The following is a 27,025-nucleotide window of genomic DNA, read 5'->3' as shown; positions in this document are numbered from 1 at the left end:
CTTCTGAAAGTTCTGAAAGGCTTTAGTTTTTAAGTTTTTTAAGAGCTTTTGAGAAAGATTAAGGCTTTTTAGAGAGTTTTTCCCCCCAAATTTTCCAAGAAAAGCTTTAGAGTTTAAGAGAAAGATTTTTTCCCCCCCAGGAGAAAGACCAACTTTTCCCAAAACTTCCCAACTTTAAACTTTGACTTCTTACACCCCCATTTTTGCCTCAGGGAGAAATTACTTTCTCCTGCCGCTTGGACTTGGCATTTCAGCTGTCCCCAGGTCAAAAGCTTCCATAGGAAACTTTTTCTTCCCCATAAGCTCAAAGAAGAGCTTTTTTACTACCCGAAAAGCCCAAAGAAAGATTTTTTCCCCAGTTTGCTTTCAAAGCCCCCAAAGTTAGAAAATTGAGTTTTTCTGTCTAGTTGCCTTACTTATTTTTTCCTACACAATCTTATACTTCTAAGTTTTTCCTAAACTATATTACTACCCTATATCTTATACTTATCACAGATAGAAATTGAGAAAGGGATAGAAGATAGAAAATTTTGACAGAAGAGAATTTCGCTGCAGCATCGGACATCCTTCCAGTCCGCTTTCCTTTTCTCTCGAGGATAAAACCCCCGCCTCACCAAAAATATATATATATAAAAATATATATATTCCATAACACCGGCATGCCTTTCCACTGGCAGGGCTAACTCAGCACTTTCACCAAAAACTCTGTAATAAAACTATTATTTTCCTTTATCTTTAGTCCCTATTACTTTGTCTTAAGTCCCTGTTCATTTGTCTTTAGTCCCCCCTTTTTTTGTCCCTTTTTTTCTTTAGTCCCTTTTTTCCCCTTTTTTTAGTCCCTTTTTTCCCCTTTCTTTAGTCCCTTTTTTCCCCCTTTCTTTAGTCCCTTTTTTTTCCCTTCTTTAGTCCCTTTTTTTCTTTAGTCCCTTTTTAGTCCCTGTTCATGGCGCCATTCTGTGGGGCATTTACCCACCACCCCCACAGCTTCCCAGAGTTTTCTTGAGTGCGAGCAGCAGGAAATATTAGATAGAAGGATTTATAGCGGAGAATGTTGCGGAGATAAACAGATAGAAAATAAAGGATAGCCTCGAGAGGGCCTGGAACCTATTCCAACGGGCCCCGACTGTCTCTGGTCCAGGGTTTTTATAGAGACGCCAAGGGGTGGAGTAAAAGACCTCCTCCCCCAGCACAGCCAAGTGCAGGCCATCTCAGACACCTGCACTCAGGCCCGTGGTCCTAATCATCCTCTATTCGGACCTGCTGGGTCAAGCCACGAGGAACCCCAGAATGGGCTCCCACACTTGACTCGGGTTCTTTCCTTCTGGTGTTGGTCATGGTAGATTCTTGCCATGTCTCCAGCTCATTTGGTTTCTGCCTCAGCTACTCACAGATCTTTTCCTAAAGCTAACTTTAGTTTCCTGTGCTATATTTTTGTTTGTATATAGTATACTTTATATTACTTTCAATATTTAAGTATTTGTAGTCTTTCATTGTGAATTATTCTTTGACTTGTGAGTTACTTAGATAAGTGTTTTAAAGTTCATAATACTGAACTGGAGAGAAAGGTCAATGAGAAAGAGTGCATGCTATGCAGGATTAGGACGTGAGTTTGAAGTTATAGTGGCCATGGTAAAGGCAGGCATGGCTATGTATACCTGGAACCCCAGCATTGTGGGACAGGTAGATCCTGAGCTTCCAGTTCAGTGAGGAGAGTGTGACAGAGGGAGATACGCATTATCCTCCTCTGGTCTCCAACTGCATACTTCTGTGTACATATCACACACACTCATGGTACCCCCATGCAGGAGCTTGTGTGTGCAGATGTTGTATTGTCGTTTGCATGCAGAGAGCATTTTCTACCTGTGTTATGGAAAAGAAGTACTGTTTAATTTTAATTACTTATTTAGGTTTTTCAAGACAGAGTTTCTCTGTGTAGGAGTCCTGGATGTCCTGGATCTCACTCTGTAGACCAGGCTGGCCTGGAACTCACAGAGATCCACCTGGCTCTGCCTCCCAAGTGCTGGGGTTAAAGGCGTGCGCCATCACACCTAGTTTTAATTTTATTTTGTTTCTGCTTTGATAGTTGTATTGGTGCAGAATAGATAGCATAATATTTGTATGATAGAAAATTAAATATAATGTTGTACTTTTATTTTCTAGACACACAAGAATTAAATTCTGAGTAAGTCCACAAGTAGGATGGACAGTTACTTTCAAGCAGCTGTCAGTGACTTGGACAAACTTCTTGATGATTTTGAGCAGAACCCAGGTTTGTTGGTTTTTCTACTTTGCCAGTAGAATCTTAAAATGTCCTTTCAACAGAATTTGATTTCAATCTAAAAAGTTTGCCTTATTTCATTGTGACATATTAATTTATTCTTATACCAGTAGGATCAATAACCAGAAATACAAGTTACTGTGTAGATACAAACTTAGAAGAAAATGTTTATGAGGAAGACAAAAGCCATTTGATAGAGCTCTGTAAGTTGAGCTGTCATCACTGTAAGATATGGCCTTTCCTCAGAATGAAGTTAGGATTGGGAGGGCTGTCCTAGCTCGATTTCTATTCCTGTGATAAACACTGTGACCAAAAGCGACTTGAGGAGGAGAGGGTTGATTTCAGCTTACAGTATACAGTCCACCATGAAGGGAAATCAGGAATTGAAGCGGGGCCCATGGAGGACTGCTTAATGGCTTGTTTCGCATGGCTTGCACCTTGCTTTTTTATACAACCTTTCTAGAACCACCTGGCCAAGAGTAGCACCACCCACAGTGGGCTGGCCCTCTCACATCAACCATTAATCAAGATAATGCTTCACAGACCTGCCTACAGGCCATATGGTGGAAGCATTTTCTTTTTCTTTTTTGTTTTTTGAGACAGGGTTTCTCTGTGAAGCAGTCCTGGCTGTCCTGGAGCTCGCTCTGTAGACTAGAGTGGCCTCAAACTCACAGAGATCCTCCTGCCTCAGCCTTCCGAGTGCTGGCAGGAGGCATTTTCTTAATTGCGGTTCCTCTTCTCAGATGACTAGCTTGTGTCAGGTTTACAAAACACCCCTCAGGACAACGGCAGAACAGAAGCAGCTAAAGCTATGGTAGCTCATCGGCTCTTTGGTTTGGTTTACAGTGTAGCTGAGTTATTATAGTGTTTCTGTTGTCTCAGGACAACTGCATTAAGTAAAAACTAGAGCAGTTCAGAGCAAATTAAAGGGTGATTGCAAGTTCTAGAAAACGTGTCTTCGTAATGTTTATTTGATTTGGGCCTTCTGAATAACTTGGTGTTTCTACTTTTCATTAGATAAGCAGGATTATCTCCAAGATGCACAGGATGTCTATGCTTCTAACCACTGCTCAGTTTCTTCAGAGTCGGCCTCTCCACAGCTGGCTTTGCTACTGCCAAAGGACCAAAGATGCATTGGCAGTTGTGTCTCATCAGAAAGGTGCTGTGAGACAAGTGAGACTTTCCTCAGTGAGAAAACACATGAGGGGTTAACTTGTAGACAGAATGAAAAAAATGTAGCAGGACTTGACCTTCTTTCTTCTGTGGATGCTAGTACTTCAGATGAAGTCCAGCCTTCGTGTCTGAGGAGATGTAGTAAACCTGTCTGTGACCTGATAAGTGACATGGGTAACTTAGAACATGCCACCAGTAGTGAAGAAGACATTGAACAGTTGTTGCCGGATGACGCTAAGGCTAGTGTCACTGCTTTGATCGCACCGGACTCGCCTTCGGTTTCAGATGCTCCCCCTGTCCCTTCAGCACACCGTGGTAGTGATGCCGCTGGAGAAGGAGAGAATGGCATCAACTCCGGCCTGCAGAGCAGAGGCAGTGGGAGTGAAGAATTGGGTGTACAAGTAGACACAGCACTTTCTGAGTCTTGTAAGTATAGTGGAACAGAAAATTTAAAGGACGAAAAGAGTTCTAATGAATTAGGAACAATTGATTTTGACATGTCGTCTGCTTTGACTGAACAAAGTTCTGAAGCGTCTACCACCAAAGATGACCCACAGTACAAGGGGCTTCCTTGTGCGTTTTTAAAAGGTGATGGCTGCTTGGCAGAAGAGAGAGTAGGTGTGGCAGTCACAAATACAGAGTCTTCCAAAGAAGGAGGTAACACAAATGCTATGCCTTGCAGTCGTCCAAAGAATGAAGGGATATGCCTAAGTGACACAGATTCAAAAGATGAAAATTTCAACTTACCTGACCCTTCCTCTCAGGAAAATAGAACTGCTGTGTTCAAGAAACAGTCTGTAAAAGAAGACTCAAGAAATTTAGACCTTAAAGATAATAATGATAGAGTCCAGGTGTCCTCTTCATCTTTACATGTTTCCAGGGAAGCGGCACCCTCTCCACTGTCCTGTCTTTCATCGTCTGGGTTTTTGTGTGGACCGTTAACTGACAATAACGTGCGTGGTGATTTTTTACCTCCCGATGAGTCTGAGGATCAGGAAGGTGATGTAATGACCACACATGAAGAAATACAGAAGAGCGCTGTTTTAGATGGGGAACTCTTGAGGGAGACAGAGCTTTTGAAAAGGGAAAAGTGTAAGAACATATTTCTTCAGCCAGTAAATGAAAAGAAAGCGGATGGAAAGGTTGAACCTGAAGAGATGGTAATCAGTGGTGAATCTTTGGAGTACCCTGAGGATACCAGCTCTAATGTAGCTGCAGAGTCTCAAATGGCACTCTGTGCTTCTAATGCCCCAGAGTCTCCTGACGGATGGGAAGGTCTGACTTTTGCCAGTGGTGACATGGACGGGCAGGAGTTAGATTACTTTAATATCGATGAGAGCAGGAGAAGTGGCACGCTGATTAGTGATGCGGAGCTTGATGCTTTCCTGAGGGAACAGTGTCCTCAGAACACAAGGTCTTCTGAAGACACTGTAAATGATCTGCACTCTCATATGAACCAGGTGGATACGAAAGGATTAAATGATGAAAATGCTGGTGACACATATTTTAATGCTGAAGCAGGAGCTGCATGTGAAAATGGAGGGGATGTGATTTGTGAAGCAATTGCTAAAGAAAACACAGTAGAAAATGGTGTTCGTTCCGTAGGAGAAAGCACAGTTCCAACTGAAAGAGGGTTACCTACCAGTCAGTCTGACATGGTGAAGGAATTGCTGGTCCCCAGTATTAACACCCAGGCTGTTGGAGGGGCCAGACCTAAGCAGCCGCTTAGCCTTCCATCAGGAACAAGGAGTTCAAAGGAGCTGAATAGGCCAGATGTTCCAGATGTGCCAGAAAGTGAGGCAAGCACAGCAAATGCTATTACTGCATCCACTTGCTCTGCCGACCAGATACCTGATGCTCAGGTTAGCTTCAATTCCAATTACATTGACATAGAAAGCAATTTTGAAGGTGGATCCAGTTTTGTAACTGCAAAGGAGTCTCTGCCTGAAAACATTTGCAAAGAAGGCTTGGTTTTGGGCCAGAAACAACCGACTTGGGTTCCTGATTCAGAAGCTCCAAACTGTATGAACTGCCAAGTCAAATTCACTTTTACAAAACGGCGACACCACTGCCGAGCATGTGGGAAAGTAAGTTATACAAACGTTGGCTTTTTATTCTTCTTTCCTGGTCCTGCAGACTAAAACTAGGTCCTCTCTCATCAGGCAAATTGTGAGTCCCTTCTCTATCTTGTTAGAGCAGTGGTTCTCAACCCTCCTGATACTGTGACCCTGTAATACAGTTCCTCGTGCTGTGGTGACCCCCAACCATAAAATCGTTTTGTTGCTACTTCATAACTGCAATTTTGCTTCTGTTATGAATCATCATGTAGATACCTGATAAGCAGGATATCTGATATGTGACCCCAAAGAGCCAAAACTTGTAGGTTGGGAGCTGCTGCTCCCCTTTGCCCTTAAATACTTTATTTTAAGACTACTTTGCAGCCAGTTTCCTGATCACTGCCTAGGAAAATACTAGAGAGCCAGCTGGCTTATATAGAATACCACACCTGACCTTGTTTGTGTTCTTATTGATGATAAAGATACTGTCTATAAACTCTAAGGAAATTGTCTTTAAAAACTGGTGTGCGGGGTTGGGGATTTAGCTCAGTGGTAGAGCACTTGCCTAGCAAGCACAAGGCCCTGGGTTCAGTCCTCAGCTCCAGAAAAAAACAAAACAAAACAAAAAAAACCCCAAAAAACAAAACAAAACAAAACAAAAACTGGTGTGCTTTTTATTTAGCACTTTTCAGTAATATGTTGGTTTTGGATCAGACTATTACATCTTAGCAAAATAATGTCCTACTTATGAAAAACAGATCTGTGTAAAGCTGTAGGCAAGCTCATTATCACTAAGGTATATATTTAGCTGCTACAGGAAGCTTTTTAAATCATAGACATATTTATTAAAGTTTTTATTGCCTTTCAGTTAACATAATTGATTCAAAAAATATTTCCTTATCACAGACATGATTATAAATTATAAAATAGCCCTTATATTAGAGTTCTCTAGAAAAACAGTTAGTGTATATATGTGTGTATATATATATATATAATGTATATATGTATATGGATAAATATATATGTATGTGTGTAATTCTACAGGGATGTATTAGATTTGATGATAGGAGGCTCATTAGTCCAGCAGTGGTTATCTGATGTATAGGGCAGATAGTGCAGTTGTTGCCTTGTTCAAGACACTGGAAGCCTCTGAGAAAAGTGATGTGGGGGCCTGGACTTCCTGGAGACTCTCCCTGAGAGTCGCCAGCATGGCTGAAGAGGTTGGAGTCTGTTGTCCATGAACGAAGGCAGCAGCAGTGGACTCAGCAGGAGTGCAGCTTGTCCCCACTGCCTTTCTCCTCCACCCTTGCCCTTGCCAGGCTCTAGTCTGTTGGGCTGTGCTGCTCAAGTCCCGAGCATGTCTTTCCCTAGTTGTTACTCCACGTGCCAGTCTTGTCTGTAAATACCCTCCCAGACATACCCAGAACTCCTAGACATCTCTCATTCCCCCTAATAGTGACAGTCAAGATTAACTGTCAAAGAACATTAAATAATTCTGTTTATGATTATGATAATTAGAAAAAGGAATCCTATAATAAAGAAAGTAGGTTTTGAGCTCCTGTCCCCCTGTTCTAATAAATATACTTGAGACAAAAATAAATTTAGTATTTTATTTTTATAGGTATTTTGTGGTGTCTGCTGTAATAGGAAATGTAAGCTTCAGTATCTAGAAAAGGAAGCAAGAGTGTGTGTAATCTGCTATGAGACTATTAATAAAGGTGAGTATTGACCTGACATATCTTCTAACACTAACTGATCTATGTTAAGAGTAACTGGATTGTGACAAAGATAACTTCTTTATTTTCTTAAGGCAGGGACTAGTGTTGACTTACTGGCTTAGGTGGGACATCCCAAGGCTTGGTTTCTCTTTTTGTTCCACTCTCACAATTAATACTACCAGTCTGGAAAGGAAGTGTTCAGGTTCTGGAGTGGCAGTTGATTACCTTTTAACAGGTACTGAGTTCCTATGTGCTGCATTCCATCCGCCTGCTGGTTCATCCTCACTGTCCTCCTCATCTTAGTGGAAACGTGTGCACAAGTAGTTTCCTTATTGGTGCTCGGTACTGTAGTTAATCTATAAGGCAAGGTAGTAGTTGTCATCCTTAGACAATTGCCTGGAATGAGAATGAAAGATAAGGTATTATGTATGATTTGATAACCATAGGACCACCATGCTGTTTGCACATTTTGGTCCCATCTTTTTCCATCCTTGCTTTTAGAACGTTACATGTGTATGCTTCCCATTGTTCCTTGGCTCTCTAGCTAGTTTCCATTTTCAGCAGTGGTCTTGGTGGTCTTCTTTGAGTTTCCACAGGGTGTGTGTGTGTGTGTATGTATGTGTGTGTGTGTGTGTGTGTGTGTGTGTGTGTATGTGATGCTGTGCTTTCATCCCTAGATACATGTCTGTTCTTTTGAGTAGTTCGTGCATTTTCAAAGATTTTGTAGATCATTTAATTCCCAGAGAAAATTACTTGAACCTTTTTGAGCAGGCCTATGAACTAGCTCCTGTTAGCCAGCCAGCAGAATAAATACCTGATAATAATTTGTTTTTCTCTTTTGAATGAAGATAAATTTTTTCAGCAATTCTCCAAAAAGCTCTGATGTGAGTCTGTTAGCCCGAGGTAAGCTGTTCTACTCCCTGATGTTGACCTATGCTCTGGAAGATAATAGAATATAATTTAAAAAAATATTTCTATGTTATCGCCATTGTTTATGAAGAAGCTACATGCTTATAATTGTTTTTCTTCTTGCAGTGTGTCTGTAGCCTAGAAGACAGCTGCCAGGGCTATTAACCCAAGCAGTGTGCTAGAATTCACATTTTAGAGCAAGTTCCCACGTAAAATTTTCTGCTTAAAAGCCAGGAACATTTGAGTTGGCAGGTCAGATTTTGAGAAGAGACATTCTGACAATAGAGTCCAAGAGAGAGAGAGAGAGATGCTCATTAAAGAGACTTAGTAGAATACTAAGATAAAATTTTGGTCTATTAAAGATAGAACATAGAGGAATGGAAATGTAGCTCAATGGTAGAGTGCTTGCCTAGCATGTTCAAGACCATGAGTTTAATTCCCATCAAATACACACACACACACACACACACACACACACACACACACATATGCACACACACATATGCACACACACACAAATGTGTTGTGGGATGGATTTATTTAGATACCTGTTTTTATTCTGTTTCAATATCTGACATTGTTTCATTTAGGGAGCTATTAATGGTTATGTATTACAAGAAAATGTCAACCATAGACTAGAAAATGATGGAAATGATCATTCCAGCAATGTTATCAGATAAGAAAAAGATGATTCCAAGGTTGTGGATGAATTCAATGAAGGAATGGAAGGAAAGATTGGGTAGAGATTGTGGACAGTGAGAAAGCTGCTGAGATTGTGTAAGTTTTAGCAGCATGTGAATGCTGTCAGGTCGATTTGGGATCTAGAGTGTAAACCTGTGTGCATGTTACTAGTTAGTGAAGCATTTCCAAGAGTCCTCTCATTTAGTGATAGTAAGGAAGGGTTGTAGCAGTGATAGCTGCTGTAGGCATTCAGTTTGGAGAGGGGCTGAAGATACCATTGCTAGTACTGCTTTGTTTTGTTTTTAAATCATTCAGTGATATTCAGATAGTATTCTGTATTCTGGAGCTCCAGCTGAGAACAAAATAGATGTCCTCTTGATACGGAATTTTTGAATAAAGGGATAGTAAACAGAGAAGCCATCAGATGGAAATAATACCCTAAGCTTAAAGCTAAAATGTACAGATAGACAGGAACATATCAGTGACCATGATAATGCTTTATGATAATATATGTGGCTAGGAACTTGAAAGAAATAGACTATATATGTGTGAGAACCTGTAGAGAGAACAATCTGGGCAGAGGGAAGAATAGACAGCCCATGCTATACTTGCTTAACTTGAAGAACGAGGAGGTGGAGGTCACTGGCTCGTGGTGAGTCAGTGGGTTGTACTGAGATGAGGCTAGGAATGTAGAGCCTATAGGACCTGTCATTCAGACAACTTAGAGTTTAGCTCCAATTAGAAAGCCGTGAAGGATTTAAACCAAGTATTAAGGAAGTAATTATTTAGGTCTTAAAGAATCACTCTGGAGTAATCTAACTTATCAAAGTGGAATGCTGCCAGCTAAAGAAAGGAGCCTGTTCTAGTCACTCGGACATCTTTATCAAGACCACTTTCTCTTGATTGGACATTTATTTCTTTCTCCTTACAACTTGGAAAATCAAATATTTATTGTAGCTTACCTGGAAGTTTAAAACCATGAGTTTTTAATACTATTCTTTCCCCTTTATAGCTCAGGCATTTGAAAGGATGATGAGTCCAGGTGGTTCTTGTCTTAAGTCTAATCATTCTAATGATTGTGCCACCACCCAGCCACTTCAGGAGACCCACACATCCAGTATTCCTTCTCCTACAACTTTGCCCATCTCAGCATTGAAACAACCAAATGTTGAAGGTAACCAGAGTAAACTGTGTGGTTTACACCTAGGATAAATTATTCACATAGAAATGCTCTAGTAGTCAGGGTCTAGACCGGAAAGAGAAACCAGTTAAGAGTCAGGAGGGATTTATACAGGGAATTGGTTAAACATGTATGTTGGAGACGGAAACATGCTCAGGAGTCTCATAGGCAAATAACTGCAGGAAGCAGCTGCCACCACCACTAGGGTTGGTGAGTGGAAGGGGAGAAGGCAACAGTGGCACTCGGAGAGGGTCACCTGGTGGTGCTTAGCTCTTAGACCTTGGGGTTGGGAGCTAAAGCACCTTGACTGAAGCTGTGACCTCTGGAAAATGCCGTATGACAAGTACTGAAAGCATCAAGGGTTTTTTTTTATGGCTTGTGCCCTGGCAGCTGAGGCAGAGTTCCAGATTTGATGTTTGCAGTGATGAAAAGTCATGGGATATGCAACATTGCTGCTGCTGCACCTGCTGCTGCAGGGATCCTGCAACAAGCTGGTGGCGCTAAAAGAGTCCCTGCCCATCGCACATTTGTCCCCAGCATCATCCCATCACAGCTAGTTAGCAAGCAGACAGAGGCGAGGGTTTGTACTTCCACACTTCCAGCAGAAGAGCGCAGTAAGGTACAGAGAAGCTTGGGTTCGAGGGATAACAAGTCAATAACTTTCTTTAAAAACTTCCCTTTAGTTGTATATTTTACCACAATAACAAGCTAGTATTTATTTATTGTCTTTAGTTTTTAAGACTCAAGCTAGTCTCAAGGTTCTGAACTCAAGTAACCTTCCATGAGTCATTGGTTACAGACATGCACTACCACAAAATCTATTTTAAACCTTTGAATTATCTGCTATTCTAGCTGGGGCTGTTTTCAATCTCATATAGGGCCAGTATATATTGGCAGACATTTATTTTGGAAGCAAAAGCTGTGACATTTTAGAAAATACCTGTCAATATCAATTAAAGATAAATTTGATTTAAATCTGACATTGGGGGATTAGATTATCACTCATAATCATATTTGGACAGAGATGTAGTTATGAAATTGTGTATTTAATGCTAAAGATAATAAATTTATGTCAAAAATGATTGGTATATTCTTGAATCAACAACCTAAATTCTTACCAGACTGTTGTAAATGTAAGAAAGGTACCCACCCTTGTTGCAAACACGTACACATAATCCCAACTTTTTCCATGTTTTCACCATTTTGAAAAGTAGACATGAAACTACCTGTGCTTTTATATTGTTCTAAAATCATTTGAATTTAATTCTCTTAACCTTTCTGTCTGGATACTTTCTAACAACAACAAAAAACAAATTTTCCTGCTTATAAATAGACATTCCCCCTAGATTTGAGAGGATACAGTAATGAGTATTAGTAAGGTTTATGGCCTGTATTCTAAGAGCTACAGTGTTAGTGTTTGCATATCAGGTGAAAACACAAACAGATCTCTTGAATTCGTAAGTGATCCACTTTCCTCTTCTTCCCACCTTGGTTCAGACTGACTTCTTTCTGCCAGCTGTATCATTTCCTTGGCTTGTCTGTTGTGCTCTGGTCTCTACTTTTCACCCCTGCACCTTATTCAGCCCTTAAGTTGTATTTGGTCACTGCTTGCTACGGTTTGGATGTGACATGACCCCAAAGACATTGTGTTGTGGGTGTGGTCCCCGGTCCATTGTTCAGATGTCAGGCTTTAGCACAGTGGTTAGGTTTCTAGGGTTCTGAGCTAATGGTGAGTTCATCTATGATGGCTTCTTGTCTGATGACCTTAGGAGAGGTGGTGGGACTAGAAGGTGGGCCTTAGCTGGAGGATGTAGAGCACTGGGGACATCCCTGGAAAGAATGTGTCTTGTCTTTTCCTTGTTTTGTGTCTTTCTCTGCTTCCTGGCCACCATGAGGTGAGCTGCTCTGCTCTGCTCTGCTTTATCTTCTCCACCATGGTGTACTACCTTGTCACAAGCCTATGAAAATAGAGCTCAGCCACCTCAGACTAAAACCTCTGAAACTATGACTCAAAAGCTTCCCATGAAGTCATCTTCTCGGTGGTTTGTTCTGTCACTGGACAGCTGACTTAGTGTGCTACTCCAGACACTTGACCTCAGTAGTAGAGCCTTATGTCTTCCCCACTGTCCAGAAGGTATACTAGTTCTCCTTCCTTTCCGAGCAGGTGACTCCCGTGGCCACAGCTGGTCTAGCGCCCTTTCTTGGTGTGAATTAGATAGGCGTGGGCTTTGCTTAAGGGACATGGATTATGGAAGCCATTTTCCCTAGGATTCTGCAGCCCCACGAATATAGGACTTGCCATGAATAGCAGAAGGATTCTGAAAACATTAACTGACCTGTTTGGAATTGTGTTACTGCAGTATTGCCAATCTAAAACAATTCACCTTTTCACCTCTTTTTAGGACCATGCTCTAAAGAACAGAAGAGAGTATGGTTTGCAGATGGCATACTGCCTAACGGTGAGGTTGCCGATACAACGAAACTATCATCTGGAAATAAAAAATGTCCCGATGACTTTAGTCCCATCTGTCCTGATGTACCCACAGTAAGGAATCTAAATCACTTCTGTTACATGAAGTTTTATTCTGTAGATAATTCCTCATGTGCTTGTTAGTGTGCTTATCCTTTGATGCCTTGAGTTTGCCTAGAGATGTGTGTGCATATTTTGTGTCTTGTGCTTCCCTTATAGCACTTTTCAAACTGCATTATTTATGAGTTGAAGGTTGTGGGAACTGTTGATGGAGCAGGCTGTCAGCGTCATTTTTCCAATAGCTCACAATGACCATTAGCATTTTTTTTAGTAGGAAAGTGTTTTGAATACTTTTCTTTAGATATTGTTCTTACACACTTAGTAGATTATGCTACAATGTAAACATATCTTTTAGGTAATCACACTTGCTTTACTATGGAACCTCGATTCTTTAAATCTGAGATATGCTTGGATTAATGTTGTTAATAGATTTTAAATTTGACCCTTTAAGATACTTACTTTAGCCGGGCGGTGGTGGCGCACGCCTTTAATCCCAGCACTCGGGAGGCAGAGCCAGGCGGATCTCTGTGAGTTCGAGGCCAGCCTGGGCTACCAAGTGAGCTCCAGGAAAGGCGCAAAGCTACACAGAGAAACCCTGTCTCGAAAAACCAAAAAAAAAAAAAAAAAAAAAAAAGATACTTACTTTAATTTTAGTTTATATGTATGTGTGTCTATCTGTGTGGGTATGCACATGTATGTACAGGCACCCACAGAGGCCAGAAGAGGGCACTGGATTCTCTGAAGCTGGAGCTACAGGTGCTTTTGAGCCTGCAGTGTGGGTCTAGTAATCAGACTCTGGTCCTGCAGGAACAGCACGCACTCTGACCTGCCGGCCCTCTCTCCAGCCCCACTGTTCCCTTCTTAATACTCGTTTCTGGCAGTGATTCTCAATTTTTAACAGAGATCTCAGAACCTCTTCATAAGCTTTAAATGTTACAGAGAACCCCAAAGGTTATGTGATGTAGGTTATATGTATTTGTAATTACTGTTTTTAAAACTAAGGGAAAACTAAAATATTTATTAATTAAAAATAATAAACTGGCCGGGCGGTGGTGGCGCACGCCTTTAATCCCAGCACTCGGGAGGCAGAGCCAGGAGGATCTCTGTGAGTTCGAGGCCAGCCTGGGCTACCAAGTGAGCTCCAGGAAAGGCGCAAAGCTACACAGAGAAACCCTGTCTCGAAAAACCAAAAAAAAAAAAAAAAAAAAAAAAATAATAAACTTAGCTGGGTGGTGGTGGTGCACGCCTTTAATCCCAGCACTTGGGAGGCACAGGCAAGCGGATCTCTGTGAGTTCGAGGCCAGCCTGGGCTACCAAGTGAGTTCCAGAAAAGGCACAAAGCTACACAGAGAAACCCTGTCTCGTAAAAACCAAAAAAAATAAATAAATAAACTTGTTTTATAAACTGTATACTATATAAGCCAATAGGAGACACTATTTTAAGAAAAGGAATATTTTAAAAACCAGATCACTTCAGTAGAGAGTGGCATTGTTCAGCAGTCCCTGAACTGAATTTTGAGACGCATAATTTACTTTAGATTGATATGATCTTAATGGTTTCCAGCATTCAAGAAAGTATTTGTTGGTGATATCTCTGCTTCCATTTGCACGCTGTACCAGGTGTGAGTAGAAGGCAGGTAGTGTATACTGTCTGCAAGTGAAAGCTCTTGAGCAGCCAGGAGTGGCTACCGAAGGGCACATACCTTAGCTAGCACCGCTCTCAGTCTTGTTCCAACAGAATGGAAGCTGCAGACAGACTACATATCACTAACGTCCATGACTTCCTAATACTTACTCTGCATGGTCTCAAAGAGGAAGAGGCTCCAGTGAGGATGACCGGCAGCAGCGTTTTCTGGGTGGTTGCTCTTGCGGACTCAACACTCTACTTCCCAGCCGCTCCTCTGCTGCCCTCCTTTTTCTTCTCCCCTACCTTCCAGGCTGTTTTGATGGTTACAAGAAGGAGGGAATGTTAGCTGAGCTAAGCTGGTCACTGTGTAACGGGGCACAGCCATTAACCACCCCTGGTGCTCCTGAACTCAGGGAAGTTGGAGGGTCACTATCTCTTGGAAACTCAACTTTAGAAGACTTTAGGAGCCTATATTGGTTTCTTTTATTTTTATTAAAACATGTTTGGTTATAGAGGTCAACATTTCACTCTTGAACAGAGAAGATGGACTGATTTATTTTCTCCCCCTATTTTACAGATTATAAATAGAGTGGATCATACCCATTCTACTAGAGTGGAAAAACCAAACAATGAAATAGGAGATATTCTAAGAACTGAGATAACTCCGAGTCCTGGTTCTCATGTTGCACCCGTGGAAAAACTGCCTCTGGGCACAGGCACTGAAGGCCTGCCCATGCTTGGCCCTTTCGCACTAGAAGATGATGTTTTCATGGACAGCGAGGAGCCGCCTACTCCTCTTGTTGTGCCCGCTCACCCTGGTTTGCCTATTGCCAGTGTCTCAGACTACAGGTTACTGTGTGGCATCGCCACACATGTCTGCACCAAGATTAGTCTTCTACCCGAAGATGAGGTTGGTCTGCCTCCCCTTCTGGCTACATCTGGAGAAGAGGGATCAGGTAGGATAGTGGCTCCCTCGAATTGAAAAGGAATCCTTGGTTTTGGTCTTTCGAGAAAAGGTCTGTGGCTGCCATGAAATTTGCTGTGTAGACCAGGCCTGTGAGAGGACAGGTGTGAGCTACCATATCCACCCTGGGGGGACAATAACCTTTTAAGAGAACATACTAATTTTGTCTTTAGTGTAAGAAATGCATTTTAAACATTTTTGTTATGATATATAAAAGGAGTGATAACTTTAGTTTATAGAAAGTCTTTTTTTTTTTTTTGGTTTTTCGAGACAGGGTTCCTCTGTGTAGCTTTGCGCCTCTCCTGGGACTCACTTGGTAGCCCAGGCTGGCCTCGAACTCACAGAGATCCACCTGGCTCTGCCTCCCGAGTGCTGGGATTAAAGGTGCGCGCCACCACCGCCCGGCTAGAAAGTCTTATTTATACAAAACAAATAGAAAACTATTTGAACTTTTGAATCATTTATTGCATGTGGGTCTCTGACGTGGAGTGAATTAAAGTATAATACAATGGGGCAGTGTTTCTGTATGGGGTTTTAACTCTAGCTTTTGTGTTTTATTTCTTTAAGAAGCGTGGTTTCCAAAGAAAGAGCATTAAATTCAATGACAAACTAGGGATTTTAGGTCACCATTTGCTCCTTACTTCACGTGTGACTTTAAACATCTTAGTTAAGCTCATTGGGTCTCCATTTTCCTTGTAAAAAGAGAAAAGAGATGAGCTGAGATACTGTAGCTAACTCCCACCTCAGAGTCACTCCCTACGGTAGATGCCTGCTGCCTCAAGCATTACTTTACATCTGAAACATAGGTGTGTGGGTTGTTGTTTGCTTGTTAATGTAAAGAAATGATGCTTGCTATTGTCGTGTTGCCTTTAAGAGACATTTTGTGAGCTTACCTCGAGAGACAAAAGTGTTTTAAGCTCTGTTCTTGGAATATCGTGTATGTTTTCTGGTTGGTTGTCAAGTTTTGTATTGCTCTGACTACCTCTCACTGATACCATGGCAGCAAGCATCATCTGAAACTTGAGCATAGACTCTCTTCAGAATTAGAATCCACTTGAATGTCTGTGTGATGTGTGTGAGTGCTGGTGTATGGCACAGCATGTGTGTGGAGGTCTGAGGATAACTTGGTTGGGTAAAGCTGTCTCCTTCCACCATGGGTTCTAGGGGATCCAACTTGGATGGCCAAGAAATGTAACCCTCTAAGCCACTTTGCAGGCCCTAGAATCCATTTTTGATAAAAGTGTTTTTTTTTAAACTTGAAAAACATACAAATATATAAATAAATGGTAATTGAATGTATATATATATTCATATATTTTAGTTATAGCTATTTGTTCTATGTTAGTAGGTAGGAAGGTAAAAATGAGTATGTAATTATGAAACAGTGGTAATTGGTTGCAAGAAACATGTTTTTGTTTACATTTGATCAGTCTATTACAGATTTAAACATATTTTATTGCAAGCATATTTGAGAGGATATTTATCCTGATTAATATATTTCTGTCATTTAGTGCCTGTAATACATGAACACCCATCTCATGAGCAGATCATTTTGCTTCTTGAAGGTGAAGGATTTCCTCCTGCCACATTTATTCTAAATGCTAACCTACTTGTGAATGTCAAGTTAGTATTTTGTAAGTAGAGATTCATATTTCTGATTGTTTTGAAATAAAGATATATAAAGTAATTATATCTTCATGTTACATTTTGATTGACAATAGTGAAAAAGAAACAGGATTGATTTTTTTCAGCCAAATGTGACTATATACAATTCTAGATATAACAATGATTGGCCTCAGACTTGAGGTTCTCCTGTCTTTACCTCTGGAGTGCTGGGATCACAGGCATGCTCAGCTCAGTTGAGGTGTTTTTGTTTTTTTCATTTGCCTTCTCCCTCTCCATCCTCCCCTACCTGCCCCTCTCCCTCTCTCCCTCTCCATCCTCCCCTATCTGCCCCTCTCCCTCTCTCCCTCTCCATCCTCCCCTATCTGCCCCTCTCCCTCTCTCCCTCTCCATCCTCCCCTACCTGCCCCTCTCCCTCTCTCCCTCTCCATCCTCCCCTACCTGCCCCTCTCCCTCTCTCCCTCTCCATCCTCCCCTACCTGCCCCTCTCCCTCTCTCCCTCTCCATCCTCCCCTATCTGCCCCTCTCCCTCTCTCCCTCTCCATCCTCCCCTACCTGCCGCTCTCCCTCTCTCCCTCTCCATCCTCCCCTACCTGCCCCTCTCCTCTCCCTCTCTATCCTCTCCTACCTCCCTGTGGTCTCTCCCTCTCTCCCATGGTTATTCAGCCTAGGGCATCGTGTGTGGGAGCTAAGCATTCTGCTGCTCTGCGGCCACCCCAGCCCAGCTGAAGTGCATTAGGATGCTTACTGTAAACGTGCCTGTTAGCTCTCATCCTTTTAGATGAATTCAACTATGGGAAATGGAGTTATGATTTGGTAGCAATGAAGACTTTTTCCTCTTTTCTTTTTCTTTTCTTTCTTTTTGACAAAGAGACTCAATACATATTCTTGGCTGGCCTGGAACTCACTCTGTAGATCAGGCAGGCCTCAGACTTGGGGCAGTCTGCCTTCCTCTGTTTCTCAAATGCTGGGCCACCACATTGAAGGAATTTTTAAAGTCAATGATGTGACCTAATTAAAGTCAATTAAGGAAATAAATCTTCCTCAATAATAAATAATCTTTACTACTCAGTTGTTTTCCCTCGCTGAAACAAATGCAATTCTTTCTAGCATTTTAGTGCATCTTTTACAGAGTTAGAGTTTCTTACTGCTATTACTTGACGCCTACAATAATCTTTGGGCTTTTCTTACATGAATCCTAAACGCTTAAAGTTTTTATCATAGAATTTAAAAAATTTGATAAATTGTGATTTACTCAAGAACAATGTTTAGTTTTTAAATAAAAAATTGACATTTATAGTTGTATACCATTATTCCTCAAGATGCCTCAGATAAATACTGGTACTTCTCAACCAATGGATTGCATGGCTTGGGACAGGCAGAAATTATTATCCTGTTGCTATGTTTGCCAAATGAGGATACAGTTCCTAAGGACATCTTTAGACTGTTCATCACCATATACAAGGATGCTTTAAAAGGTATACTATTTTATTTTAAACTGCTGAGACTAGGGGATGGATAAAGTAGTTAAAGGCATTTATATTTCAGCCATGCTAATTGTACTGAAGATTTATTTTGTGAAGAAATTGATGGTTTCTACAAAGAGCTTAATCACCATTAATTTCCTTAAATCTAGAATTTTATGTGATGAAAGTCTCCACATAGACATGTGGAAATACTTTTGCCTCCTTGATTTTTTTAATGTATCTATATACTTATCATCTGTACTAGATGTGGGGGATGATTTTTCTTATTGCCATGCACAAAGGAGAAAAACAATTAAAACTAGAAGCATTTTCAAATTTTTGTTACAGTCCCCAACCCAATCTCCAGGAGTGGCTTGGCTCTGTGCACAGTGTGCACCAGATTCTTCTCTCCCTCGCCTTCTTTTTAATGTGTTTGTAGTGCCATGTATGGAACCTAGGGCCAGAGAGCTGTACTCCAGTCCAAACAGAGAGGCTTCTTTACAAGTAGAAATACAAAAACAAAACAAAACGAAAGTATATTGCTTTACTTAAGAAAATTTATATTGGGACATTCAGACTCAGAATGCTTTATCAAAATAATAATATAGCAACTTAAAATATTTTTATTAATGATATTATTTCCAGGAAAGTACATTGAAAACTTGGACAATCTGACCTTTACTGAGAGTTTTCTCAATAGCAAGGATCACGGAGGGTTCCTGTTTATTACACCTACTTTTCAGAAACTTGACGATCTCCCAGTACCAAGGAGTCCTTTTCTCTGTGGCATTCTCATCCAGAAACTTGAGATTCCTTGGGCAAAGGTTTTTCCTATGCGCTTAATGTTGAGACTGGGAGCAGAATACAAAGGTAAGTTTGAAAATAATAGATGTCATATATTAAGATATACTGATGATGAAGCAATAAATTCAGGGAAATTATTTAAATTTTTTTTTTTTCTCGAGATAAGGTTTCTCTGTGTAGCTTTGGTGCCTTTCCTGGAACTCACTCTGTAGCCCAGGCTGGCCTCAAACTCACAGAGATCTGCCTGCATCTGCCTCCCTCATGCTGGGGTTAAAGGTGTGTGCCACCACTGCCCAGCTTTAAGTAATTTTTACTAGATTAGTAGAACTGCTTTTGATTTGGTGGATTTTTAATTTCCAAGACAACCTGGTTGTATCAAGCTTGTGTGACAAAGTTGATGTATCATGAACTTTCAGGATGCTCATAAATTGTATAATTTACCTTAAAATTAAAATTTAAAATTTTTTTGAGATGGGGTCTCATGAAGTGGAGGCCACTTTCAGCCCTTAGACTTACATGAAGCTGATAATGACCTTGAACTCCTGCTCCTCCTGCTTTACTCCTCAAGTGCTGAAACTACAGGCATGCACCACCATGCTTGGTTTTACTTTTCTATTTCAAAAGAAAACACTGTTCTTTACGTTATTACTTTTGTTAAAGTTTTCTTAAAACCATGTATTATTGAGTTCTGGTTTAACTGAGTATTAGACAAATGAGTGTGTGTTTGTGTCGGCCCATGTGTTGTTGTTCCCCCCCCTCCTGTCCCCTTGCTGGTGTAGTTAGGAGTTGATGACTTTAAGAGATGGTGGGTTAGAGGTGGTGGTTGCCATTTCCCTAAGTTTTACCTTCTTCACTTGATTTTTATATTCCTAATGGTTAGCTAATTATTCAAAAGTGCTATAGAATGTATCACCTAGATACATGCTTGTGTGTGTATTTACATGCCTGCTTTTGACACAGCTGAAGATGCTAACACTATTGTAATGGTCAGACGTGTGTGTGTGTGTGTGTGTGTGTGTGTGTGTGTGTGTGTGTGTGTATTTGTAATTTCAAAATTGTTTCTAATGTTAACTTTAAACATTCCTCTGCACCTTTATTCCTGGCTTTTTAAAGAAGTAATTTTTGTTAATCAGCAGCATATTGTTTGTATCTAACTGTGATGTATGTGATTTAAATAATTGAGTAGGTATTATATTGGAGACAGTTTAGTGTTGGGAAAAATAAAAGTTATTTCTGCTTTGTGGAGGCCCACAAAGGTTTCCTAGTGAGATCTGAGCTTGCTTTACCCAGCAGGGCTGCATTAGAGGATTGTTTGACCATGTGCATGGTTACTAGGTGATTGGAAGGGTCTACACTTGGCTGAGCTAGGGGGAGGTCTTTTGCTCCTCCTCTTGGCATTCCTATAAATAGTCCTTTAGAAGAGACAGGAGGGGCTGGTGGATAAGGATCTGGGCCCCCCTGAGGCAGTCCTGTGTTTTCTCTTTTGCCTCTATCCTTTTATCTAGATGTTTCTCACTTTACCCTCCACAAGAGTACCCTGGGGGAAAAATGTGGGAGCTGCTCTCCCACACTATTTCAGAATAGGCAGTTCTGAAAGATAATTCATTTTAATCCCCTGACAAACTATTAAATTCTGACTTTGATCATAGGCATTCCTTATTATTTAAGATTTAAACATTTGATTCTATTATGAAAAAAGTTAACTTTAATCTCAGATTTTGTGTGTAATTCTAAGAATTGACAGCATTTTACTCTGAGCCACTGTTTTCTTCATCCATCCCAATGTTTTGTTGCTGATAATAACATTTGAGTGCTGTCTTTATTGAAGATTAGGCAATATACTAGTTGACCGTCAGTCATTATGGGTTATATGACCTGTAGGATTGGCCAGTAGTTTGGCCAGTAGCACCTAAAAATAAGACTGGTTTTCTTACAGTGATGTTTAGAAAACTATGTGGTAACATGAAGAATTTCTCAAAAGGTCACAGCATTGAAACTGCAAAGCTGTGTAATAGTGGTGGGAAGAGTCATCAATGGAGATTAACTAGCCTCAACAATGTTCTGTATTTGTTATATTCTACTAGACCTTAGATAGACTGACACTGAAGTTAATGGTACTCATGCCTGTTTAGATATGACTCAGATTTTTCAACGGAATATATATGTGGTAAATTTAATAACAAAAGTTAAAGTCCCAAGATTAAGGATGAAAATAGCTTTCTCAGATCATCAAACATCATTAATGATAAGACTGTAACACTGATAGCATGACATTCTAAGCCATAGCCTGTTCAGTGTCTTAAATAAAATTACCTCTAACCATTTACAGGGATGTGCCTCACTCATGAAAAGATGAGGTTAAAAACCCCGTATTTCTATTAATCACATCCTTTATAGTTTTCATGTCTTTTAACACTAATTGTGCTTTTTCCAGTCTAGACCTTCTGTTGTCCAAATAACCTAGGAGTTCTTTTTGAAAATTACAAAATGTGTTTGTACTAGCAAGAATGTGCTGCTCCGACTCAAGGTTATAAAATAGGTAGTGCCAGATGTGCATTGTTCCTTAGAAGTTGAGGGAAGAGTATTTGTATAGTAGATATCAGAAAGATTAGATGCTTATCTCAAAAACAGAGCACTTAAAGTCAAAAGTGCATCAGGTTTTTGTCATCATAGAAATAGTCTACTTCTTTTTGCAGCTTCAGGGTCTTTCTGTGTTGGTAGCAGGCATCTTCTCTTTAGTTCTGTATATATAGTGCACCCTAATGAGAGAGTAGACATTCGACAAGGCCCTTGTCATCATGACCTAAGGACTATAAAAATATATTACCATTTTTGAATTACCACAATTTAATATTGACTGTAAATATCTTTAAAGTCTCTATTTTGGAGAACTAGGTTTATAGTTCAGTGGTATAGTTCTGACGTAGTGTGTACAAAGCCCTGAATTCAGTCCCCAACACCACAGCAGGAAACATCAGAATGCCAAATTTTTTCTATTTCTCTTTAAATTAGAAAAATTTTATATGAGTCAAAGCAGGTATTGTAATTTTTCTCCATTGGAATTTTATGAAAGCAAAATAAAACATTAAATGCTTTGGAATCAGAAAAGTCTAGTTTCAAATCTTTTTCCACAGTTAAGTGAACAAGTTTATTTTTGTCTCAATTTTCTTATCTGTATGTAAGTGTAGATAGCCTTGTTGTAGATTTAAATAAGGCAGTCCATGAAAGGTTACCAGTTAGTGTAGTACCTAGCAGATGCATGGGCATCTTTATTTCTCTCTGATTACTGACTGAGTGTTATTTATATGTACTGTTTGTTTGAAATTAAAAATAAACTTAGGACTTTCTGTTATTGTTGATAGTAACCAATTATTCTTTTTTATGTGCAGCATATCCTGCTCCTCTAACAAGTGTCAGAGGCAGAAAACCTCTTTTTGGAGAAATAGGACACACTATTATGAACTTACTTGTTGTAAGTAACTGAACTATTGTGTTGTTTTAAGTTCTGTTTCTTTAAACTCTTATTTAGTATATTTCACCTCATTTTATTGTCCATTTTAATTTGGAGTATTTGGCATTTGAAAACTCATTTATAATAAATCCTAAACCACTTCACATAAGTGAGCTCTGCTTCATTTTAGAATACAGTGTCTCCTGATTTATGTGTCCCTGATTCTGACTGCCCTTTGCTTAGCTCTGCTGTTGTTCTTATGTCCTGGGGTAATGGGAGACTTCTTCACAAACCTTGGAAATTGACAAAGCCTTGGTCAAAGTGTTAGTAATGTAAACCAGCTTTGTGATTTTGAACAAATTATGACCTTGGTGTCTTCATTTGTAGTAGAAAAGCCTAGATAGCATGATATCTGAGGCTCCTTTCTACCCATAACTTTTGTCATTTTGTATTTACTTATTAATATATGAAGATATTTAGTAAACCTACTTTCAATTTCCCATCTACAGCTAGCTTGAAGGCTCTTAGTTTCTGTTACTTTTTCAAAATACAGGAGATAATCTTATAAAGAGAATGGTTTACTGTTGCTATGACTTCAGAAGATTTAGTCCAGAGTCACTTGACTCTGTTGTTTTAAGCATGTGGCAGCATCATGAGGGAGTACTTGATAGAAGAAGCCACTTATCTTATAGTGCCTGGGAAGCAAAGGAAGAAACTGGAAGGGGCTTAAATCCTACCACTCTCTACAAAGGCATGCCTCTAGAATCCTACTGTTCTCTACAAAGGCATGCCTCTAGAATCCTACTGTTCTCTACAAAGGCATGCCTCTAGAATCCTACTGTTCTCTACAAGGGCATGCCTCTAGAATCCTACTGTTCTCTACAAAGGCATGCCTCTAGAATCCTACTGTTCTCTACAAAGGCATGCCTCTAGAATCCTACTGTTCTCTACAAAGGCATGCCTCTAGAATCCTACTGTTCTCTACAGAGGCATGCCTCTAGAATCCTACTGTTCTCTACAGAGGCATGCCTCTAGAATCCTACTGTTCTCTACAGAGGCATGCCTCTAGAATCCTACTGTTCTCTACAAAGGCATGCCTCTAGAATCCTAGGCCTCACCTTCTAGATCCTCCACCCCTCCCAGTAGCACCATGAGCTGTGAACAAGCCTTTAACATATGAGCCTTTGGGCACACTTATGAAGATAAGTTTGCTATTTGGGGAGAGCTGTAAAAGGAAAGGAGAGCGGTCTCCAAATACCATCGACTTCTTTGTGAGAATAGTCTTTGTTACCTTTGAGTAGTAGTTGGAAGGATTAGTTTATGGGTTGTTTTTTTTCTTTTATATGGGTGTTATGTTTTTCTAGTTGGGGCTGTTTCTGGATAGCATTTTGATAGGACTGTGTCAGAAGACTTACACTCCAGGTACTGACTGAAATGTTTCATGGATGGGTAAATAAATGTTGATGGAACTGTGATCATTTTATGTAGGATCTTCGAAATTACCAGTATACATTGCATAACGTCGATCAGCTGTTGATTCATATGGAAATGGGGAAAAGCTGTATAAAAATACCTCGGAAAAAGTACAGTGATGTAAGTGTACTTGCTCTATCCAGATCTAAAGACAGTTGAGCAGAGGAGGAGGAGTTCCGGAGCCTGGATTTTGTTGTTGTTTTGAATGAAGATATATATATTTTATAATGACAACATGTTTTAAATTTTTAGAATTGGTTTGTTAATAGAGAATTTGTTTGATCCAGTTTTTTCAACATTTTTCTTTATTATCTATTAATTGAGATTTTATTTTCCTCATTTTTTTTTTTTGTCACATTACCAATGAAGTTGATCAATAATACAACTTCTAGACTAGGCATAAAAGTTGATTTTAACAAATGTGGTGTTTTTTTCCTCAGGTAATGAAGGTAATAAACTCTTCTAATGAGCATGTCATCAGCATTGGCGCTAGTTTTAGTACAGAAGCAGATTCTCATCTGGTATGTGTACAAAGTGATGGAGTTTATCAAACTCAGGCCAATAGTGCCACTGGCCAGCCAAGAAAAGGTAATTTATGAAGCCCCACTTAAGAGATCCCTCCAAAAAGAAATCGATACCTTAGCCTATTTCCTGAATTAATGATGGACTGGTATGCTTAACATTGCAGCTTTATAAACAATAATTGAAAAAATGGCTTCTCTTTTGTGTTTTGATTTCTGGCTGCATTAGAAGAGGCAAAGATTTGGAAGTCTTTTCTTTAGTAGGTCCCATGGTGTGAGGTCTTCTTTTCCACAGTTTCTCATTTGTTCAGTCTCTGCTCAGCTCCTGTTATTTGGGAGGACACAAGGTAGACGGGTGGGGTGGGTTGGGGTGGGGTGGGGTGGGAGTGAGACATGATCCTCAGCTCTGGCTGCTGCCTTCCCAGACTTGCAGTGGAGGGCTGACAAACTGAAAGTTCGTGGTTCATAAGTTTAACACATTGTCACGGGATAGCATTCAAATAGCCTGATGCCCTCACTGCTAACAATCTTTTCTTCCAGTTGTAAAGATAATGTTCTGAAAAGCAGTGAAGGAGTAGGGGCTGGAGGGATGGCTCAGCAGTTAAGACTGTGCAGTGCTCTTAAGTTTGATCCTCAGCGTCCACATGCTCACAAACACCTGTAACTACAACTCCAGCGGATCTCATGCCCTCTTTTGGCAACTACATTCATGTGTATATATGCCCCCCCCATATACCTAATTAAATATAAAAATAAACCTTTTAGGGCTGGAGAGAGACCTCATCAGTTAAGAGCATGTACTGCTCTTACAGAGGATCCAGTTTGGTTCCCAGTACCCATGTCAGGCACTTATAACTGCCTGTAACTCCAGCTTCAGGGTGTCTCATGCCCTCTTCTGGACTCTGAGGGTACCTGTATCACACATAACACACACACACACACACACACACACACACACACACACACACACAGGACAAAATAAGGCCATTGTTGACATTTTACTGTATTTTTTTTTTCCTTTTTTGAGACAGGGTTTCTCTGTGTAGTTTTGGTGGCTGTCCTGGAACTTGCTCAGTAGACCAGGCTGGCCTCAAACTCAGAGATCTGCCTGCCTCTGCCTCCCAACTGCTTGAATTAAAGGTGTGCACCACCACCACCTGGCTATTTTTTTTGTTTAATACATGGGTTGAATAGATAATTTCCTACTTTGCTTTTTTATTTACCGTTAACTGACATTTTTGTCATTAAAATGTAAGAAATGTGTGTGTGTGTGTGTGTGTGTGTGTATGTGTGTGTATGGAAGTCAGAGATTGATATAGATGTTTTCAACTCTTGTTACCTTAGTTTTCTAGCTAGGGTCTCACTGAGCCTGAGCTTCCAGTTCACTTAGATTTCCTTGTAGTAGTAGTTTCTCATCAGCCTACAGCCTCCCTTCCATCTTGAACCTCCTGTTTCCTCTCCATGTGTTCTGGCATCCCTTGTGTGCCTAGATTCCTCCTCCTCTTCCTTTCTGTCCCTGAAAATCCTGCCTTTACATCCTGCCTAGCAAATTGTCCATTCAGCTTTTTATTACACTAGTCACAGCAATACACAGTGTACAAATATCCCACAACATTCCTCCTTTTTGTCTAAATAAAAAGGTTTTAACTCTTAACATAGTAAAACAGTAAGAACAAGAATTATCACAATGTTTAGTCATTTACATTTGGCAAATTTGGAGAAAGTACTTTATTATCTATTCTATTTTAGTGAATTCAAAGTTTTATACCTAAACCATTTTCTATTATAACTTGTATTTTCATCCTAAAAAACATCTTTTTAGACCTTAAAACATCTTCTTAGATAAACAACTTTTTATGTTTCTTAACCTTACAAACTTCACATCACTTATGCATGTTTCTTTTTTGAATTTAGTATCAAGCAAAACTGTAACTATAACTATCTAGTCTTAACCCCATTGAAAACCCAAGAAGGATATAATATTACCTGATTGATCAGTAAGAGCAGAGCAAGCAACTTCTAAAACTACAGAAATAACAGAGATAGCTGGCTGCCTGGACAGTAACCCAAGGTTCCTCTGTAACGTTGGGGCAACCATTCTTGGCCTACAGGCCTAGAATATCTGATAGACTTTTATGTGAAGCAGGAATTTTGAAGGACTGCCCTACTTTGTCTTGGCAAAGTTTGGTACTTGTTTTCTTTTGTATTCTGATTGTCCAGTTTGGACAACATACTGTCAGCAGTCGAGGTAAGGGTAGTTTCTTACCCAGTGGCTAACTTTACCATAATGAAAGCAAATTCCATATGGAGGTTCTTTGATGCCCATCATCCTTTTTGAAGTAGATTGGTACTGCCAGGAGCAGATGTGTCTGTCTCACTGTCATGAAAAGCCTTATGTTATTAAAACATTTTAAATGCCATATTTTGTAGGACTTTGAAGTGTTTGAAGACCATCTATTTAAAAATATATCTCTGTTTGACCTTGAAAACATAACTAACATGACTACAAGTTTGATTGTTACATATGACTAACTACTAACCTGCATTTCTTAATTATCTTAAACAGTTTG

At 40.1% G+C, this 27,025-nt stretch overlaps 1 protein-coding gene across 5 annotated transcripts in view; it reads left to right on the top strand.

The window, feature by feature from the left end:
• Nucleotides 1-27,025, top strand: part of Zfyve16 (zinc finger FYVE-type containing 16) — a 64,081-nt gene that overhangs the window by 13,599 nt on the left and 23,457 nt on the right. For 3 of the 5 annotated variants that reach the window (XM_015998997.3, XM_015998998.3, XM_006980487.4), the window contains 12 exons: nt 2,161-2,269; nt 3,296-5,538; nt 7,130-7,226; nt 9,829-9,990; nt 12,399-12,541; nt 14,731-15,109; nt 16,629-16,751; nt 18,063-18,218; nt 18,852-19,076; nt 22,400-22,482; nt 23,950-24,054; nt 24,375-24,522. In XM_015998997.3, coding sequence (XP_015854483.1) covers nt 2,200-2,269; nt 3,296-5,538; nt 7,130-7,226; nt 9,829-9,990; nt 12,399-12,541; nt 14,731-15,109; nt 16,629-16,751; nt 18,063-18,218; nt 18,852-19,076; nt 22,400-22,482; nt 23,950-24,054; nt 24,375-24,522 — 3,934 coding nt within the window. In that variant the 5' untranslated portion in view covers nt 2,161-2,199. The remainder of the gene's footprint in view (nt 1-2,160; nt 2,270-3,295; nt 5,539-7,129; nt 7,227-9,828; nt 9,991-12,398; nt 12,542-14,730; nt 15,110-16,628; nt 16,752-18,062; nt 18,219-18,851; nt 19,077-22,399; nt 22,483-23,949; nt 24,055-24,374; nt 24,523-27,025) is intronic. The other 2 variants (XM_076552066.1, XM_042261620.2) reach the window with 1 other exon arrangement.

This window comes from Peromyscus maniculatus, chromosome 15 (genome assembly GCF_049852395.1).
Source record: "Peromyscus maniculatus bairdii isolate BWxNUB_F1_BW_parent chromosome 15, HU_Pman_BW_mat_3.1, whole genome shotgun sequence".
In the NCBI taxonomy this organism is placed as follows: domain Eukaryota; kingdom Metazoa; phylum Chordata; class Mammalia; order Rodentia; family Cricetidae; genus Peromyscus; species Peromyscus maniculatus.
Note: the sequence above shows the minus strand (reverse complement) of the source record. Positions and strands in the feature narration are given on the sequence as shown.